At 36.2% G+C, this 20,634-nt stretch overlaps 1 protein-coding gene across 9 annotated transcripts; it reads left to right on the forward strand.

Annotated features, from left to right (window-relative positions):
- The first annotated feature begins 237 nt into the window (after positions 1-237).
- On the forward strand, positions 238-19,086 carry LOC125802948 (uncharacterized). 9 transcript variants are annotated; one of them, XM_049481384.1, is made up of 5 exons: positions 238-935; positions 1,104-1,271; positions 6,860-7,195; positions 12,704-12,871; positions 18,189-19,086. In XM_049481384.1, exons 1-5 carry the CDS (start codon positions 267-269, stop codon positions 19,035-19,037), a joined length of 2,190 nt encoding a protein of 729 aa, XP_049337341.1. In that variant the 5' UTR covers positions 238-266; the 3' UTR covers positions 19,038-19,086. The 9 variants fall into 9 exon arrangements, with proteins under 9 accessions (XP_049337341.1, XP_049337337.1, XP_049337338.1 ...); XM_049481380.1 differs by having other exon boundaries at positions 238-1,271; XM_049481381.1 differs by having other exon boundaries at positions 238-1,271; positions 18,357-19,086.
- Positions 19,087-20,634: the final 1,548 nt, after the last annotated feature.

The raw sequence follows: 20,634 nt of genomic DNA on the forward strand, positions 1-20,634 counted from the left end.
ACCCTCCAAAAAAATAACCACATAAATATTTACATATTAAAAACGAAAAAAAAAATTGGACTTGGATGTTTTTTTTTTTCTTTTTTGTTTGTTGGCTTATTGCCAACATTCGAACGTTCATGTCAGTGACATCATAGTTCAGTTTACCGCTGTGGTTAGAATTGGATAGAACTGTGACGTCACTAACATGAACGTTGGGACTCACAGTATAAAAGGCGCAGCAGCGCGAGAAACTTCAGTCGTCAACGGATCTTTGCAGCGAAGGAATGTGCTCAATCCAAGGGATTCTGGGAGCGGCGGGCGTTGCAGCTCTAGCTGTAGCGGTCGGTGGATCGTTTTACTACCTGTACCGATCCAGAACTCAGAAGCCGACGACAACGGAGGAGACTACGGTCACTCCAGTGGAAGGAGACCCTGAAACGGTGGCTGAGCCGATGGTTGAACCTGTACTCCCTGAGACTGTGATGGAGTTGGTGGAGGTAGATGGAGGAGTTGACTGCCCCCAGGAAGAAGATCAGGTCACTATCATTATGGATGAGGCACCAGAAGCTCCCAGCCTGCTACAGGTCACTGGCCTAGCAGAGACTGAGGAAGCTGAGGTGATTGTGGAGCCTGAAATCTGTGAGAGTGTGGTGGAAACACAAGTGGAAGATGGAGGAGTTGACTGCAAACAAGAGAAAGATCTGGCCACTCTCATCGTGCAAAAGGCAATAGAAGATGCCATCCTGCTACTGAACACTGACCTAGCAGAGACGGAGGAAGCTGAGGTGATTGTGGAGCCTGAAATCTGTGAGAGTGTGGTGGAAACACAAGTGGAAGATGGAGGAGTTGACTGCAAACAAGAGAAAGATCTGGCCACTCTCATCGTGCAAAAGGCAATAGAAGATGCCATCCTGCTACTGAACACTGACCTAGCAGAGACGGAGGATGCTGAGGTGATTGTGGAGCCTGAACTCTGTGTGAGTGTGGTGGAAACACTAGTGGAAGATGGAGGAGTTGACTGCAAACAAGAGAAAGATCTGGCCACTCTCATCGTGCAAAAGGCAATAGAAGATGCCATCCTGCTACTGAACACTGACCTAGCAGAGACGGAGGATGCTAAGGTGATTGTGGAGCCTGAACTCTGTGTGAGTGTGGTGGAAACACTAGTGGAAGATGGAGGAGTTGAATGCCCACAAGAGGAAGATCAGGCCACTCTCATTATGGATGAGGCACCAGAAGCTCCCAGCCTGCTACTGGACACTGACCCAGCAGAGACTGAGGAAGATGAGGTGATTGTGGAGCCTGAACTCTGTGTGAGTGTGGTGGAAACACTTGTGGAAGATGAAGGAGAAGAGGATGAGGATGAGGAGCAACCTCTCCCAAGTGTGTATCAGCTCTACAAAGACTGGCCTTCAGATGAAGATGAACCCCGCTACAAAGACTGGCCTATAACTAAAGATGAAGAACCAAAAGAGCAACGTCAGCCGAGACGAAAAAGAGAGCGGGAAATCAGCGACAAGAAGGACAGTGGAGAGGAAGCTGAGGTGACTGTGGAGCCGGAACTCTGTGAGAGTGTGGTGGAAACACTGGTAGGAGATGGAGAAGTTACCAGCCCCCAGGAAGATCAGGCCACTCTCATTGTGGGTGAGGGATTAGAAGCTGCAGGGCTGCTATGTGACACAGACCCAGCAGAGACTAAGGAAGCTGAGACGAAGGCTGAATGCAGATCTGAAGCTGAATCCAAAAAGAAGCCCAGGAGACGAGGAACACGAGGAAAGGGGCGAAAAATCAATTATAAGTAGAACAGTGTAGAGGATTAAGTGGTAAGAAATAAATCTGCATAAATCTAAATTCGAGTGTAAGGGGTCTTTTTTTTAGGTATTTCAGTCCTTTTGAAGTCTTGTATGTGAAGTATAGTAGCACACTCCATAAAAAAATTCAAAACAACCACAAAAATAATTTAATATAAAAAACAAGGGAAAAAATATTACATTAAAAATCAACCACAAAAAAAAACTACAAAAAAAAAATAAAATAAAAAAGTTTACATAAAAAAACAACCATAACAACCAGGCTGAAGCTGAGGTGATAGTGAAGTCTGAACTCTGTGAGATTGTGATGGAGTTGGGGGTGGAAGATGGAGGAGTTCACTGCCCCCAAGAGGAAGATCAGGCCACTCTCATTATGGATGAGGCACCAGAAGCTTCCAACCTGCTACTGGACACTGACCCAGCAGTAAATATAAGTATATATATATATATATATATAAATATAAGTAAGTAAATATAAGTAAATATAAGTATATATATATATGTATATAAATATATATATATAAAAGGGATAAAATATGTATTTTTTAAGAAGCATAATATAAAGTATTAAAAATATATATATATATATAACAAAATACTGAAAAAAATATATAAATATATTTTACATACACGCATAGTGTCTGTTATATTAAACTAATTGCAAAAGTAAGATATGTAATTAAAAGCATTAATATGAACTACTTACTTACTACTAACATAGCGTTTGTTACCTGTCTCCACTTTCTTAACTATAAACTACCATGAAATATGATTATTCAAATACTAAATAGGTTCATAGTTTAAAAAAAGATAAAATCTTCAACAAGCAGCTGGCTCCCATTGGGTGAAATGGCCCATATATGTATATGTATATACTATAATAAACAGTATATGTTACACTTTAATAATATATGAAGAACAATAAATGTGGATTAAATTTAGATTTTAGGAAAAAAAAATATTTTAGACCAGCTATTTTGATTTTATATAGTGTTACATATTTAAAGCAGCTCTTATATAAGCCATTCATAGACAACTGTCACACATTGCATTAATTTTGTATTATCTTTATTTCCCTTTACATTGTACATTCGGACCTAAGCCTTTTAGCTGTATATTTATAAAATTATACCTCTTTACGTGATATTTTTGTTGAAAATAAGAAATTATTAAACACAATTCTACATTGCATCATAACTTTGATTTGATCGGGTTTTAATAACACAAATACAGTCATCCTACATCAGTCAAATGTTTGTTCCCTTTATTCATGACTGGAATTGACTGTATTTGTGTAAATTGTTGGTTAATAAGCTCCGCGAAGGACTGCGCGCGCTCAAACCAAGACGCCGCCACCAAGGCAAAATCTGCCTACTAAATACAGAAAGTGCACAGTGCGTTGAAAGTTCGGTTATTAAGGTTTGTTAGTTTTATTTTAATATATATAAATGCTCCTTTCCCTCCAAGCTTATCTTAGTGCGCATAAAAATCGTTCGCTCGAATTACAGAAATCGTTCGCTCGTATTACAGAAACTTTGAGCACTCGATTTAATTTTTTTTTATCCCCCCCCCCCTCCCCGGGCTCGTATTATACAAAGTTGTTATAAAGAAAAATATATTGATGCAGGACATAAAAACAGCGGGACAATTTGGAAGGCAACAATAGTACACTTTGATGGTATGATTATAGTCTAAGGGAAAAAAAACAAAAACTTAATATCACACGTAATTTATTCGCCAAAAATATGGATGTATAAAATCACATTTGTATTCTGAAGCTTTATTGTATTTTTTTCCCCACAAACTTTTATTGTTGGTGTTTTTAAACTGTTGCCTTTCCGCAGATAAATAATACCTGAAAGTCTTACATAAAAATAATTATTAAAAGTATTTTTAAAAAATAGTTTTTTGGTATAAAATTCTAAGCTTAAAAAAAATCCAGTGTTGTTGATGCTGTATAATTATATTGCACAATAATAATAATAATAATAATAATAATAATAATAATAATAATAATAATAATAATAATAATAATTCTCAGCCTCACATACACTTTACAAGAATAAAACTATTACATAATATAAACGTATGAATTGCAATGCATAAGATTATCATAACGATTTATATTTCTGTCCCCAGGAAATTACATGCATAAATAAGCACAGAAAATAAAACATAAAAAAATCACTTCTGTTACTGGAACTCATTCCTATCACTGGAACTTACTCCTGTTACTGGCACTCAGTCTTGTTATTCTTTATGTTAAGAGGACTGAAAGTAACATAAATTAGTTTTTAGCATAGAATTAGCAAAAACGTGAAAAATAGCTAAACGGTGGCTATGCTAATAGCATGAGGACACTGAGCACATTCTACTGATTTTGCCAAATTTGCCATTTAAAAATAAACAAGTAATATCTAAGAATGAAATTAGGTAACAGGACAGAGCGTTGAAATATACCTCCTCAGTCGTAGTTACAATTAGATCAAATATACTGAAAAACTAGATGTGATTTGTAGAATGTTCCAGACATGTGTATTTTAACTTATATATAATTAATTTATTATGATTTTTTTTGCATTCACAAAATAATGCACAATGCAAAAAAAAAAATGCTTATCTGAAGGAGTTTAATAATATTTTATGGTAAAATTTATAGAGAGAGGGGACAGGTAACAAATGCTTAGTTTTCAGTGTTCTAAGTAGTTTTTATGTTTTTAATTTTATATCTTACTTTTGCAATTAGGTTAACGCAGACACTATGCTTAAAAATAAAACGTATTTTAAAGTTAGTTTGTGCACGCTTGTACATTGCACCATTTTTACCATTTTAAATGTAGGATACTTGTGTTATACTGTTAAACTAAAACTGAAATATATTTCAGGCCTAGTGCACAGCTCATAGCTCGTCGTCCTACTCATATAAAAAGTTATATGAGTAAATATAATCCCTCAGTAGCTCTATGGAACTGAACGATATGTTAAAGAAGCGCAATAGCGACCATTACCCATAACAGCCTCCCTGTATAAAGACGCAGCAGTGTTTAGACCGGATTCAGGACTCCGGGAGTTCGGGGGAGTTTTGCGCTTCTACAGCGCTGTTGAGAGATTTATTATATTTATTAAACTACGGTCTTGAAGTGTTGAATCGCTGGCGGTGAATACATTGATGTTATGTTAACATTCTTTTAGGCTCTTTCACCCCAAGAGGAGCACTGAAACTGCGCTGGGACAAGCGCGCACATCATCACAGCAATACACGAGAAATATGTCTTTTCATATTTAATAAAAATACAGCAGATTGTAGGATCTACTTGTGTTTATTGTATGCCACAATCTACTAAATGATAGAATTTAACTAAGCATTATTAGAGACGTTTAAAGGACGTAAGACCATAAAAGACGTTTAAATATTTTTGTATAAACGTCGCATAATAGTCTTTTAAATGTTTATTGGTGGTCCTAAAAACGTTCAATAAGAACCCAACATCTTAACGAACCTTATTTTAGTTAGCTGGGAAGAGCATTGCTTTTGTTTTATCTAAATGTTATTTATTTATAGTTATATATAGTTAAAATTGAACTGTTGTCATAGGTGAAGGAAAACGCGTTAAAGCAGTAGTGAGGAATTCAGCACAGTTTGTTGTTTAGTTTTTATCACCTACTGAACAGTTAAAAGAGCTGAATATAAAAAATAATAATAATAATAATTGAAAATAAAATAAAAAGATTCTAAAAAAAATCTAAACAAAATAAAAAAAAAAACAACAACGTAAAATTATGAAAAATACAAATAAACCGGATAGTTTTAGCAACGAAATGTAGTCAGCGTCAGTCAACAAAAACAACCATAAAATAATTCAATAATAAAAAAACAACAAAAAAAGGTTACATTAAAAATCAACCACAAAACAACAAAAAAATAAAAATAACTACCCGCAAAAAAAAAAAAAAAAAAAAAAAACCCTCCAAAAAAATAACCACATAAATATATACATATTAAAAACGAAAAAAAAAAATTGGACTTGGATGTTTTTTTTTTCTTTTTTGTTTGTTGGCTTATTGCCAACATTCGAACGTTCATGTCAGTGACATCATAGTTCAGTTTACCGCTGTGGTTAGAATTGGATAGAACTGTGACGTCACTAACATGAACGTTGGGACTCACAGTATAAAAGGCGCAGCAGCGCGAGAAACTTCAGTCGTCAACGGATCTTCGCAGCGAAGGAATGTGCTCAATCCAAGGGATTCTGGGAGCGGCGGGCGTTGCAGCTCTAGCTGTAGCGGTCGGTGGATCGTTTTACTACCTGTACCGATCCAGAACTCAGAAGCCGACGACAACGGAGGAGACTACGGTCACTCCAGTGGAAGGAGACCCTGAAACGGTGGCTGAGCCGATGGTTGAACCTGTACTCCCTGAGACTGTGATGGAGTTGGTGGAGGTAGATGGAGGAGTTGACTGCCCCCAGGAAGAAGATCAGGTCACTATCATTATGGATGAGGCACCAGAAGCTCCCAGCCTGCTACAGGTCACTGGCCTAGCAGAGACTGAGGAAGCTGAGGTGATTGTGGAGCCTGAAATCTGTGAGAGTGTGGTGGAAACACAAGTGGAAGATGGAGGAGTTGACTGCAAACAAGAGAAAGATCTGGCCACTCTCATCGTGCAAAAGGCAATAGAAGATGCCATCCTGCTACAGGTCACTGGCCTAGCAGAGACTGAGGAAGCTGAGGTGATTGTGGAGCCTGAAATCTGTGAGAGTGTGGTGGAAACACAAGTGGAAGATGGAGGAGTTGACTGCAAACAAGAGAAAGATCTGGCCACTCTCATCGTGCAAAAGGCAATAGAAGATGCCATCCTGCTACTGAACACTGACCTAGCAGAGACGGAGGAAGCTGAGGTGATTGTGGAGCCTGAAATCTGTGAGAGTGTGGTGGAAACACAAGTGGAAGATGGAGGAGTTGACTGCAAACAAGAGAAAGATCTGGCCACTCTCATCGTGCAAAAGGCAATAGAAGATGCCATCCTGCTACTGAACACTGACCTAGCAGAGACGGAGGATGCTGAGGTGATTGTGGAGCCTGAACTCTGTGTGAGTGTGGTGGAAACACTAGTGGAAGATGGAGGAGTTGACTGCAAACAAGAGAAAGATCTGGCCACTCTCATCGTGCAAAAGGCAATAGAAGATGCCATCCTGCTACTGAACACTGACCTAGCAGAGACGGAGGATGCTAAGGTGATTGTGGAGCCTGAACTCTGTGTGAGTGTGGTGGAAACACTAGTGGAAGATGGAGGAGTTGAATGCCCACAAGAGGAAGATCAGGCCACTCTCATTATGGATGAGGCACCAGAAGCTCCCAGCCTGCTACTGGACACTGACCCAGCAGAGACTGAGGAAGCTGAGGTGATTGTGGAGCCTGAACTCTGTGTGAGTGTGGTGGAAACACTTGTGGAAGATGAAGGAGAAGAGGATGAGGATGAGGAGCAACCTCTCCCAAGTGTGTATCAGCTCTACAAAGACTGGCCTTCAGATGAAGATGAACCCCGCTACAAAGACTGGCCTATAACTAAAGATGAAGAACCAAAAGAGCAACGTCAGCCGAGACGAAAAAGAGAGCGGGAAATCAGCGACAAGAAGGACAGTGGAGAGGAAGCTGAGGTGACTGTGGAGCCGGAACTCTGTGAGAGTGTGGTGGAAACACTGGTAGGAGATGGAGAAGTTACCAGCCCCCAGGAAGATCAGGCCACTCTCATTGTGGGTGAGGGATTAGAAGCTGCAGGGCTGCTATGTGACACAGACCCAGCAGAGACTAAGGAAGCTGAGACGAAGGCTGAATGCAGATCTGAAGCTGAATCCAAAAAGAAGCCCAGGAGACGAGGAACACGAGGAAAGGGGCGAAAAATCAATTATAAGTAGAACAGTGTAGAGGATTAAGTGGTAAGAAATAAATCTGCATAAATCTAAATTCGAGTGTAAGGGGTCTTTTTTTTTAGGTATTTCAGTCCTTTTGAAGTCTTGTATGTGAAGTATAGTAGCACACTCCATAAAAAAATTCAAAACAACCACAAAAATAATTTAATATAAAAAACAAGGAAAAAAATATTACATTAAAAATCAACCACAAAAAAAAACTACAAAAAAAAATAAAATAAAATAAAAAAGTTTACATAAAAAAACAACCATAACAACCAGGCTGAAGCTGAGGTGATAGTGAAGTCTGAACTCTGTGAGATTGTGATGGAGTTGGGGGTAGAAGATGGAGGAGTTCACTGCCCCCAAGAGGAAGATCAGGCCACTCTCATTATGGATGAGGCACCAGAAGTTTCCAACCTGCTACTGGACACTGACCCAGCAGTAAATATAAGTATATATATATATATATAAATATAAGTAAGTAAATATAAGTAAATATAAGTATATATATATATATATATAAATATATATATATAAATATATATATATATATATATATATATATATATATATATAAATAAATATATATATAAATATATTTATATATATATATATAAAAGGGATAAAATATGTATTTTTTAAGAAGCATAATATAAAGTATTAAAAATATATATATATATAACAAAATACTGAAAAAAATATATAAATATATTTTACATACACGCATAGTGTCTGTTATATTAAACTAATTGCAAAAGTAAGATATGTAATTAAAAGCATTAATATGAACTACTTACTTACTACTAACATAGCGTTTGTTACCTGTCTCCACTTTCTTAACTATAAACTACCATGAAATATGATTATTCAAATACTAAATAGGTTCATAGTTTAAAAAAAGATAAAATCTTCAACAAGCAGCTGGCTCCCATTGGGTGAAATGGCCCATATATGTATATGTATATAATATAATAAACAGTATATGTTACACTTTAATAATATATGAAGAACAATAAATGTGGATTAAATTTAGATTTTAGGAAAAACAAATATTTTAGACCAGCTATTTTGATTTTATATAGTGTTACATATTTAAAGCAGCTCTTATATAAGCCATTCATAGACAACTGTCACACATTGCATTAATTTTGTATTATCTTTATTTCCCTTTACATTGTACATTCGGACCTAAGCCTTTTAGCTGTATATTTATAAAATTATACCTCTTTACGTGATATTTTTGTTGAAAATAAGAAATTATTAAACACAATTCTACATTGCATCATAACTTTGATTTGATCGGGTTTTAATAACACAAATACAGTCATCCTACATCAGTCAAATGTTTGTTCCCTTTATTCATGACTGGAATTGACTGTATTTGTGTAAATTGTTGGTTAATAAGCTCCGCGAAGGACTGCGCGCGCTCAAACCAAGACGCCGCCACCAAGGCAAAATCTGCCTACTAAATACAGAAAGTGCACAGTGCGTTGAAAGTTCGGTTATTAAGGTTTGTTAGTTTTATTTTAATATATATAAATGCTCTTTTCCCTCCAAGCTTATCTTAGTGCGCATAAAAATCGTTCGCTCGAATTACAGAAATCGTTCGCTCGTATTACAGAAACTTTGAGCACTCGATTTAATTTTTTTTTTATCCACGCCCCCCCCCCCCTCCCCCCCCCCCTCCCCCGGCTCGTGTTATACAAAGTTGTTATAAACAAAAATATATTGATGCAGGACATAAAAACAGCGGGACAATTTGGAAGGCAACAATAGTACACTTTGATGGTATGATTATAGTCTAAGGGAAAAAAAACAAAAACTTAATATCACACGTAATTTATTCGCCAAAAATATGGATGTATAAAATCACATTTGTATTCTGAAGCTTTATTGTATTTTTTTCCCCACAAACTTTTATTGTTGGTGTTTTTAAACTGTTGCCTTTCCGCAGATAAATAATACCTGAAAGTATTACATAAAAATAATTATTAAAAGTATTTTTAAAAAATAGTTTTTTGGTATAAAATTCTAAGCTTAAAAAAAATCCAGTGTGGTTGATGCTGTATAATTATATTGCACAATAATAATAATAATAATAATAATAATAATAATAATAATAATAATAATAATAATAATAATAATAATTATCAGCCTCACATACACTTTACAAGAATAAAACTATTACATAATATAAACGTATGAATTGCAATGCATAAGATTATCATAACGATTTATATTTCTGTCCCCAGGAAATTACATGCATAAATAAGCACAGAAAATAAAACATAAAAAAATCACTTCTGTTACTGGAACTCATTCCTATCACTGGAACTTACTCCTGTTACTGGCACTCAGTCTTGTTATTCTTTATGTTAAGAGGACTGAAAGTAACATAAATTAGTTTTTAGCATAGAATTAGCAAAAACGTGAAAAATAGCTAAACGGTGGCTATGCTAATAGCATGAGGACACTGAGCACATTCTACTGATTTTGCCAAATTTGCAATTTAAAAATAAACAAGTAATATCTAAGAATGAAATTAGGTAACAGGACAGAGCGTTGAAATATACCTCCTCAGTCGTAGTTACAATTAGATCAAATATACTGAAAAACTAGATGTGATTTGTAGAATGTTCCAGACATGTGTATTTTAACTTATATATAATTAATTTATTATGATTTTTTTTGCATTCACAAAATAATGCACAATGCAAAAAAAAATGCTTATCTGAAGGAGTTTAATAATATTTTATGGTAAAATTTATAGAGAGAGGGGACAGGTAACAAATGCTTAGTTTTCAGTGTTCTAAGTAGTTTTAATGTTTTTAATTTTATATCTTACTTTTGCAATTAGGTTAACGCAGACACTATGCTTAAAAATAAAACGTATTTTAAAGTTAGTTTGTGCACGCTTGTACATTGCACCATATTTACCATTTTAAATGTAGGATACTTGTGTTATACTGTTAAACTAAAACTGAAATATATTTCAGGCCTAGTGCACAGCTCATAGCTCGTCGTCCTACTCATATAAAAAGTTATATGAGTAAATATAATCCCTCAGTAGCTCTATGGAACTGAACGATATGTTAAAGAAGCGCAATAGCGACCATTACCCATAACAGCCTCCCTGTATAAAGACGCAGCGGTGTTTAGACCGGATTCAGGACTCCGGGAGTTCGGGGGAGTTTTGCGCTTCTACAGCGCTGTTGAGAGATTTATTATATTTATTAAACTACGGTCTTGAAGTGTTGAATCGCTGGCGGTGAATACATTGATTTTATGTTAACATTCTTTTAGGCTCTTTCACCCCAAGAGGAGCACTGAAACTGCGCTGGGACAAGCGCACATCATCACAGCAATACACGAGAAATATGTCTTTTCATATTTAATAAAAATACAGCAGATTGTAGGATCTACTTGTGTTTATTGTATGCCACAATCTACTAAATGATAGAATTTAACTAAGCATTATTAGAGACGTTTAAAGGACGTAAGACCATAAAAGACGTTTAAATATTTTTGTATAAACGTCGCATAATAGTCTTTTAAATGTTTATTGGTGGTCCTAAAAACGTTCAATAAGAACCCAACATCTTAACGAACCTTATTTTAGTTAGCTGGGAAGAGCATTGCTTTTGTTTTATCTAAATGTTATTTATTTATAGTTATATATAGTTAAAATTGAACTGTTGTCATAGGTGAAGGAAAACGCGTTAAAGCAGTAGTGAGGAATTCAGCACAGTTTGTTGTTTAGTTTTTATCACCTACTGAACAGTTAAAAGAGCTGAATATAAAAAAAATAATAATAATAATTGAAAATAAAATAAAAAGATTCTAAAAAAAATCTAAACAAAATAAAAAAAAAATTAAAAAAAACGTAAAATTATGAAAAATACAAATAAACCGGATAGTTTTAGCAACGAAATGTAGTCAGCGTCAGTCAACAAAAACAACCATAAAATAATTCAATAATAAAAAAACAACAAAAAAAGATTACATTAAAAATCAACCACAAAACAACAAAAAATAAAAATAACTACCCGCAAAAAAAAAAAAAAAAAACTCCAAAAAAATAACCACATAAATATTTACATATTAAAAACGAAAAAAAAAATTGGACTTGGATGTTTTTTTTTCTTTTTTGTTTGTTGGCTTATTGCCAACATTCGAACGTTCATGTCAGTGACATCATAGTTCAGTTTACCGCTGTGGATAGAATTGGATAGAACTGTGACGTCACTAACATGAACGTTGGGACTCACAGTATAAAAGGCGCAGCAGCGCGAGAAACTTCAGTCGTCAACGGATCTTCGCAGCGACAAGATGTGCTCAATCCAAGGGATTCTGGGAGCGGCGGGCGTTGCAGCTCTAGCTGTAGCGGTCGGTGGATCGTTTTACTACCTGTACCGATCCAGAACTCAGAAGCCGACGACAACGGAGGAGACTACGGTCACTCCAGTGGAAGGAGACCCTGAAACGGTGGCTGAGCCGATGGTTGAACCTGTACTCCCTGAGACTGTGATGGAGTTGGTGGAGGTAGATGGAGGAGTTGACTGCCCCCAGGAAGAAGATCAGGTCACTATCATTATGGATGAGGCACCAGAAGCTCCCAGCCTGCTACAGGTCACTGGCCTAGCAGAGACTGAGGAAGCTGAGGTGATTGTGGAGCCTGAAATCTGTGAGAGTGTGGTGGAAACACAAGTGGAAGATGGAGGAGTTGACTGCAAACAAGAGAAAGATCTGGCCACTCTCATCGTGCAAAAGGCAATAGAAGATGCCATCCTGCTACTGAACACTGACCTAGCAGAGACGGAGGATGCTGAGGTGATTGTGGAGCCTGAACTCTGTGTGAGTGTGGTGGAAACACTAGTGGAAGATGGAGGAGTTGACTGCAAACAAGAGAAAGATCTGGCCACTCTCATCGTGCAAAAGGCAATAGAAGATGCCATCCTGCTACTGAACACTGACCTAGCAGAGACGGAGGATGCTAAGGTGATTGTGGAGCCTGAACTCTGTGTGAGTGTGGTGGAAACACTAGTGGAAGATGGAGGAGTTGACTGCCCACAAGAGGAAGATCAGGCCACTCTCATTATGGATGAGGCACCAGAAGCTCCCAGCCTGCTACTGGACACTGACCCAGCAGAGACTGAGGAAGCTGAGGTGATTGTGGAGCCTGAACTCTGTGTGAGTGTGGTGGAAACACTTGTGGAAGATGAAGGAGAAGAGGATGAGGATGAGGAGCAACCTCTCCCAAGTGTGTATCAGCTCTACAAAGACTGGCCTTCAGATGAAGATGAACCCCGCTACAAAGACTGGCCTATAACTAAAGATGAAGAACCAAAAGAGCAACGTCAGCCGAGACGAAAAAGAGAGCGGGAAATCAGCGACAAGAAGGACAGTGGAGAGGAAGCTGAGGTGACTGTGGAGCCGGAACTCTGTGAGAGTGTGGTGGAAACACTGGTAGGAGATGGAGAAGTTACCAGCCCCCAGGAAGATCAGGCCACTCTCATTGTGGGTGAGGGATTAGAAGCTGCAGGGCTGCTATGTGACACAGACCCAGCAGAGACTAAGGAAGCTGAGACGAAGGCTGAATGCAGATCTGAAGCTGAATCCAAAAAGAAGCCCAGGAGACGAGGAACACGAGGAAAGGGGCGAAAAATCAATTATAAGTAGAACAGTGTAGAGGATTAAGTGGTAAGAAATAAATCTGCATAAATCTAAATTCGAGTGTAAGGGGTCTTTTTTTTTAGGTATTTCAGTCCTTTTGAAGTCTTGTATGTGAAGTATAGTAGCACACTCCATAAAAAAATTCAAAACAACCACAAAAATAATTTAATATAAAAAACAAGGAAAAAAATATTACATTAAAAATCAACCACAAAAAAAAACTACAAAAAAAAAATTAAATAAAATAAAAAAGTTTACATAAAAAAACAACCATAACAACCAGGCTGAAGCTGAGGTGATAGTGAAGTCTGAACTCTGTGAGATTGTGATGGAGTTGGGGGTAGAAGATGGAGGAGTTCACTGCCCCCAAGAGGAAGATCAGGCCACTCTCATTATGGATGAGGCACCAGAAGTTTCCAACCTGCTACTGGACACTGACCCAGCAGTAAATATAAGTATATATATATATATATAAATATAAGTAAGTAAATATAAGTAAATATAAGTATATATATATATATAAATATATTTATATATATATATATATATATATATATATATATATATATATATATATATATATATATATATATATATATAAAAGGGATAAAATATGTATTTTTTAAGAAGCATAATATAAAGTATTAAAAATATATATATATAACAAAATACTGAAAAAAATATATAAATATATTTTACATACACGCATAGTGTCTGTTATATTAAACTAATTGCAAAAGTAAGATATGTAATTAAAAGCATTAATATGAACTACTTACTTACTACTAACATAGCGTTTGTTACCTGTCTCCACTTTCTTAACTATAAACTACCATGAAATATGATTATTCAAATACTAAATAGGTTCATAGTTTAAAAAAAGATAAAATCTTCAACAAGCAGCTGGCTCCCATTGGGTGAAATGGCCCATATATGTATATGTATATAATATAATAAACAGTATATGTTACACTTTAATAATATATGAAGAACAATAAATGTGGATTAAATTTAGATTTTAGGAAAAAAAATATTTTAGACCAGCTATTTTGATTTTATATAGTGTTACATATTTAAAGCAGCTCTTATATAAGCCATTCATAGACAACTGTCACACATTGCATTAATTTTGTATTATCTTTATTTCCCTTTACATTGTACATTCGGACCTAAGCCTTTTAGCTGTATATTTATAAAATTATACCTCTTTACGTGATATTTTTGTTGAAAATAAGAAATTATTAAACACAATTCTACATTGCATCATAACTTTGATTTGATCGGGTTTTAATAACACAAATACAGTCATCCTACATCAGTCAAATGTTTGTTCCCTTTATTCATGACTGGAATTGACTGTATTTGTGTAAATTGTTGGTTAATAAGCTCCGCGAAGGACTGCGCGCGCTCAAACCAAGACGCCGCCACCAAGGCAAAATCTGCCTACTAAATACAGAAAGTGCACAGTGCGTTGAAAGTTCGGTTATTAAGGTTTGTTAGTTTTATTTTAATATATATAAATGCTCTTTTCCCTCCAAGCTTATCTTAGTGCGCATAAAAATCGTTCGCTCGAATTACAGAAATCGTTCGCTCGTATTACAGAAACTTTGAGCACTCGATTTAATTTTTTTTTTATCCACGCCCCCCCCCCCTCCCCCCCTCCCCCCTCCCCCGGCTCGTATTATACAAAGTTGTTATAAACAAAAATATATTGATGCAGGACATAAAAACAGCGGGACAATTTGGAAGGCAACAATAGTACACTTTGATTGTATGATTATAGTCTAAGGGAAAAAAAACAAAAACTTAATATCACACGTAATTTATTCGCCAAAAATATGGATGTATAAAATCACATTTGTATTCTGAAGCTTTATTGTATTTTTTTCCCCACAAACTTTTATTGTTGGTGTTTTTAAACTGTTGCCTTTCCGCAGATAAATAATACCTGAAAGTATTACATAAAAATAATTATTAAAAGTATTTTTAAAAAATAGTTTTTTGGTATAAAATTCTAAGCTTAAAAAAAATCCAGTGTGGTTGATGCTGTATAATTATATTGCACAATAATAATAATAATAATAATAATAATAATAATAATAATAATAATAATAATAATAATAATAATAATTATCAGCCTCACATACACTTTACAAGAATAAAACTATTACATAATATAAACGTATGAATTGCAATGCATAAGATTATCATAACGATTTATATTTCTGTCCCCAGGAAATTACATGCATAAATAAGCACAGAAAATAAAACATAAAAAAATCACTTCTGTTACTGGAACTCATTCCTATCACTGGAACTTACTCCTGTTACTGGCACTCAGTCTTGTTATTCTTTATGTTAAGAGGACTGAAAGTAACATAAATTAGTTTTTAGCATAGAATTAGCAAAAACGTGAAAAATAGCTAAACGGTGGCTATGCTAATAGCATGAGGACACTGAGCACATTCTACTGATTTTGCCAAATTTGCAATTTAAAAATAAACAAGTAATATCTAAGAATGAAATTAGGTAACAGGACAGAGCGTTGAAATATACCTCCTCAGTCGTAGTTACAATTAGATCAAATATACTGAAAAACTAGATGTGATTTGTAGAATGTTCCAGACATGTGTATTTTAACTTATATATAATTAATTTATTATGATTTTTTTTGCATTCACAAAATAATGCACAATGCAAAAAAAAAATGCTTATCTGAAGGAGTTTAATAATATTTTATGGTAAAATTTATAGAGAGAGGGGACAGGTAACAAATGCTTAGTTTTCAGTGTTCTAAGTAGTTTTAATGTTTTTAATTTTATATCTTACTTTTGCAATTAGGTTAACGCAGACACTATGCTTAAAAATAAAACGTATTTTAAAGTTAGTTTGTGCACGCTTGTACATTGCACCATATTTACCATTTTAAATGTAGGATACTTGTGTTATACTGTTAAACTAAAACTGAAATATATTTCAGGCCTAGTGCACAGCTCATAGCTCGTCGTCCTACTCATATAAAAAGTTATATGAGTAAATATAATCCCTCAGTAGCTCTATGGAACTGAACGATATGTTAAAGAAGCGCAATAGCGACCATTACCCATAACAGCCTCCCTGTATAAAGACGCAGCGGTGTTTAGACCGGATTCAGGACTCCGGGAGTTCGGGGGAGTTTTGCGCTTCTACAGCGCTGTTGAGAGATTTATTATATTTATTAAACTACGGTCTTGAAGTGTTGAATCGCTGGCGGTGAATACATTGATTTTATGTTAACATTCTTTTAGGCTCTTTCACCCCAAGAGGAGCACTGAAACTGCGCTGGGACAAGCGCACATCATCACAGCAATACACGAGAAATATGTCTTTTCATATTTAATAAAAATACAGCAGATTGTAGGATCTACTTGTGTTTATTGTATGCCACAATCTACTAAATGATAGAATTTAACTAAGCATTATTAGAGACGTTTAAAGGACGTAAGACCATAAAAGACGTTTAAATATTTTTGTATAAACGTCGCATAATAGTCTTTTAAATGTTTATTGGTGGTCCTAAAAACGTTCAATAAGAACCCAACATCTTAACGAACCTTATTTTAGTTAGCTGGGAAGAGCATTGCTTTTGTTTTATCTAAATGTTATTTATTTATAGTTATATATAGTTAAAATTGAACTGTTGTCATAGGTGAAGGAAAACGCGTTAAAGCAGTAGTGAGGAATTCAGCACAGTTTGTTGTTTAGTTTTTATCACCTACTGAACAGTTAAAAGAGCTGAATATAAAAAAAATAATAATAATAATTGAAAATAAAATAAAAAGATTCTAAAAAAAATCTAAACAAAATAAAAAAAAAAATAAAAAAAACGTAAAATTATGAAAAATACAAATAAACCGGATAGTTTTAGCAACGAAATGTAGTCAGCGTCAGTCAACAAAAACAACCATAAAATAATTCAATAATAAAAAAACAACAAAAAAAGATTACATTAAAAATCAACCACAAAACAACAAAAAATAAAAATAACTACCCGCAAAAAAAAAAAAAACTCCAAAAAAATAACCACATAAATATTTACATATTAAAAACGAAAAAAAAAATTGGACTTGGATGTTTTTTTTTCTTTTTTGTTTGTTGGCTTATTGCCAACATTCGAACGTTCATGTCAGTGACATCATAGTTCAGTTTACCGCTGTGGATAGAATTGGATAGAACTGTGACGTCACTAACATGAACGTTGGGACTCACAGTATAAAAGGCGCAGCAGCGCGAGAAACTTCAGTCGTCAACGGATCTTCGCAGCGACAAGATGTGCTCAATCCAAGGGATTCTGGGAGCGGCGGGCGTTGCAGCTCTAGCTGTAGCGGTCGGTGGATCATTTTACTACCTGTACCGATCCAGAACTCAGAAGCCGACGACAACGGAGGAGACTACGGTCACTCCAGTGGAAGGAGACCCTGAAACGGTGGCTGAGCCGATGGTTGAACCTGTACTCCCTGAGACTGTGATGGAGTTGGTGGAGGTAGATGGAGGAGTTGACTGCCCCCAGGAAGAAGATCAGGTCACTATCATTATGGATGAGGCACCAGAAGCTCCCAGCCTGCTACAGGTCACTGGCCTAGCAGAGACTGAGGAAGCTGAGGTGATTGTGGAGCCTGAAATCTGTGAGAGTGTGGTGGAAACACAAGTGGAAGATGGAGGAGTTGACTGCAAACAAGAGAAAGATCTGGCCACTCTCATCGTGCAAAAGGCAATAGAAGATGCCATCCTGCTACTGAACACTGACCTAGCAGAGACGGAGGATGCTGAGGTGATTGTGGAGCCTGAACTCTGTGTGAGTGTGGTGGAAACACTAGTGGAAGATGGAGGAGTTGACTGCAAACAAGAGAAAGATCTGGCCACTCTCATCGTGCAAAAGGCAATAGAAGATGCCATCCTGCTACTGAACACTGACCTAGCAGAGACGGAGGATGCTAAGGTGATTGTGGAGCCTGAACTCTGTGTGAGTGTGGTGGAAACACTAGTGGAAGATGGAGGAGTTGACTGCCCACAAGAGGAAGATCAGGCCACTCTCATTATGGATGAGGCACCAGAAGATGCCAGCCTGCTACTGGACACTGACCCAGCAGAGACTGAGGAAGCTGAGGTGATTGTGGAGCCTGAACTCTGTGTGAGTGTGGTGGAAACACTTGTGGAAGATGAAGGAGAAGAGGATGAGGATGAGGAGCAACCTCTCCCAAGTGTGTATCAGCTCTACAAAGACTGGCCTTCAGATGAAGATGAACCCCGCTACAAAGACTGGCCTATAACTAAAGATGAAGAACCAAAAGAGCAACGTCAGCCGAGACGAAAAAGAGAGCGGGAAATCAGCGACAAGAAGGACAGTGGAGAGGAAGCTGAGGTGACTGTGGAGCCGGAACTCTGTGAGAGTGTGGTGGAAACACTGGTAGGAGATGGAGAAGTTACCAGCCCCCAGGAAGATCAGGCCACTCTCATTGTGGGTGAGGGATTAGAAGCTGCAGGGCTGCTATGTGACACAGACCCAGCAGAGACTAAGGAAGCTGAGACGAAGGCTGAATGCAGATCTGAAGCTGAATCCAAAAAGAAGCCAAGGAGACGAGGAACACGAGGAAAGGGGCGAAAAATCAATTATAAGTAGAACAGTGTAGAGGATTAAGTGGTAAGAAATAAATCTGCATAAATCTAAATTCGAGTGTAAGGGGTCTTTTTTTTTAGGTATTTCAGTCCTTTTGAAGTCTTGTATGTGAAGTATAGTAGCACACTCCATAAAAAAATTCAAAACAACCACAAAAATAATTTAATATAAAAAACAAGGAAAAAATATTACATTAAAAATCAACCACAAAAAAAAACTACAAAAAAAAATAATAAAAAAAAAATAAAATAAAAAAGTTTACATAAAAAAACAACCATAACAACCAGGCTGAAGCTGAGGTGATAGTGAAGTCTGAACTCTGTGAGATTGTGATGGAGTTGGGGGTGGAAGATGGAGGAGTTGACTGCCCCCAAGAGGAAGATCAGGCCACTCTCATTATGGATGAGGCACCAGAAGCTTCCAACCTGCTACTGGACACTGACCCAGCAGAGACTGAGAAAAGAAAATGAAGGTAAAAAGATGTAGCTGCTACAGAAGCTGAGACAAAGGCTGATAATGAGCAACTAGGAGGTTGTTTGGAGGGGGTGGGATGCGAACTTTCGTCACGAAAGGTAGGGGTAGTTAGAGCAGGTGTTTATAGTTCAGTTTATTGATGAGAGGTGGAGTTAGAGCCTGGAGTTTGGGCGTGGTCCTTCTCCCAAACTTGTTTTACATAAGGCAAGGCAAGGCAAGTTTATTTATATAGCACCTTTCATAAACAACGGTCATTCAAAGTGCTTTACAAATTAGAAACTACAAAGAGAAGTCAAATTAAAAAACATGTAAAAGAATAACATTAAAATGGAAAAATGGAAATAAAAACTAAAATAAGAACGAAGCATGATTGATTCAAACATGATTAAAACAAAGAGAAGTAAAATTAAAAACATGTAAAAGAACAACAAAGAATTGGAAATAAAAATAAAATAAGAATAAACATGAATCAAACATGATATAAAAGTGCAGTCACCGAATAAAAGTGGGAGGAGCTGCAGTGTTTTAAACATGTAGGTTTTCAGTCTGGATTTAAAAGTGTTTAGTGTTGGGGATTTTCTAACGCTCTCTGTTAACTGGTTCCATTTAAGAGCAGCGTAGTAGCTAAAAGCTCCCTCTACATGTTTAGTTTTTATCTTCGGCAGCACTAACTGAGCAGTTCCTGATGATCTGAGAGTTCTGCTCGGCTCATACTGCTGAAGCACATCAGATAAATATGCTGGTCCTGCACTATTAAGACATTTATACAGAGGTGGAAAGTAATTAATTACATTTACTCAAGTTACTGTAATTGAGTAGATTTTATGAGTAATTTGTAATTTTTAAAGTAGTTTTTAAAATATGTAATTTTACTTTTACTCAAGTACATTTTGACACAAGTAATTTACTTTGCTACATTGGAAAACTCCCCGTTACTGAGTACAAAATAGAAGGCAGGGGGAAAAAAAAAAAATTGTCACGGATGCTCGCGCATGGAATAACAAGGCAATAACGTCCTCATGCACCTGCGAAAGCATGTGGTGTAAGTACTTTTATCATTAAACAATCTGCTTAAATGTAAAAAAAAAACAAAAAAAAAAAACAACAACATATAAATAGCAGTTAA

This window comes from Astyanax mexicanus, chromosome 7 (genome assembly GCF_023375975.1).
Source record: "Astyanax mexicanus isolate ESR-SI-001 chromosome 7, AstMex3_surface, whole genome shotgun sequence".
NCBI classification, from domain to species: Eukaryota; Metazoa; Chordata; class Actinopteri; order Characiformes; family Acestrorhamphidae; genus Astyanax; species Astyanax mexicanus.

Excerpts from the sequence above, each read along its gene's own strand:
- LOC125802948 (XM_049481380.1), top strand. The coding sequence starts at position 267 with ATGTGCTCAATCCAAGGGATTCTGGGAGCGGCGGGCGTTGCAGCTCTA. Across the intron at positions 7,196-12,703 it reads CAGAGACTGAGGAAGCTGAG|GTGATTGTGGAGCCTGAACT; the intron begins GTGATTGTGGAG and ends GAGGATGCTAAG. Across the intron at positions 12,872-18,188 it reads CAGAGACTGAGGAAGCTGAG|GTGATTGTGGAGCCTGAACT; the intron begins GTGATTGTGGAG and ends GAGGATGCTGAG.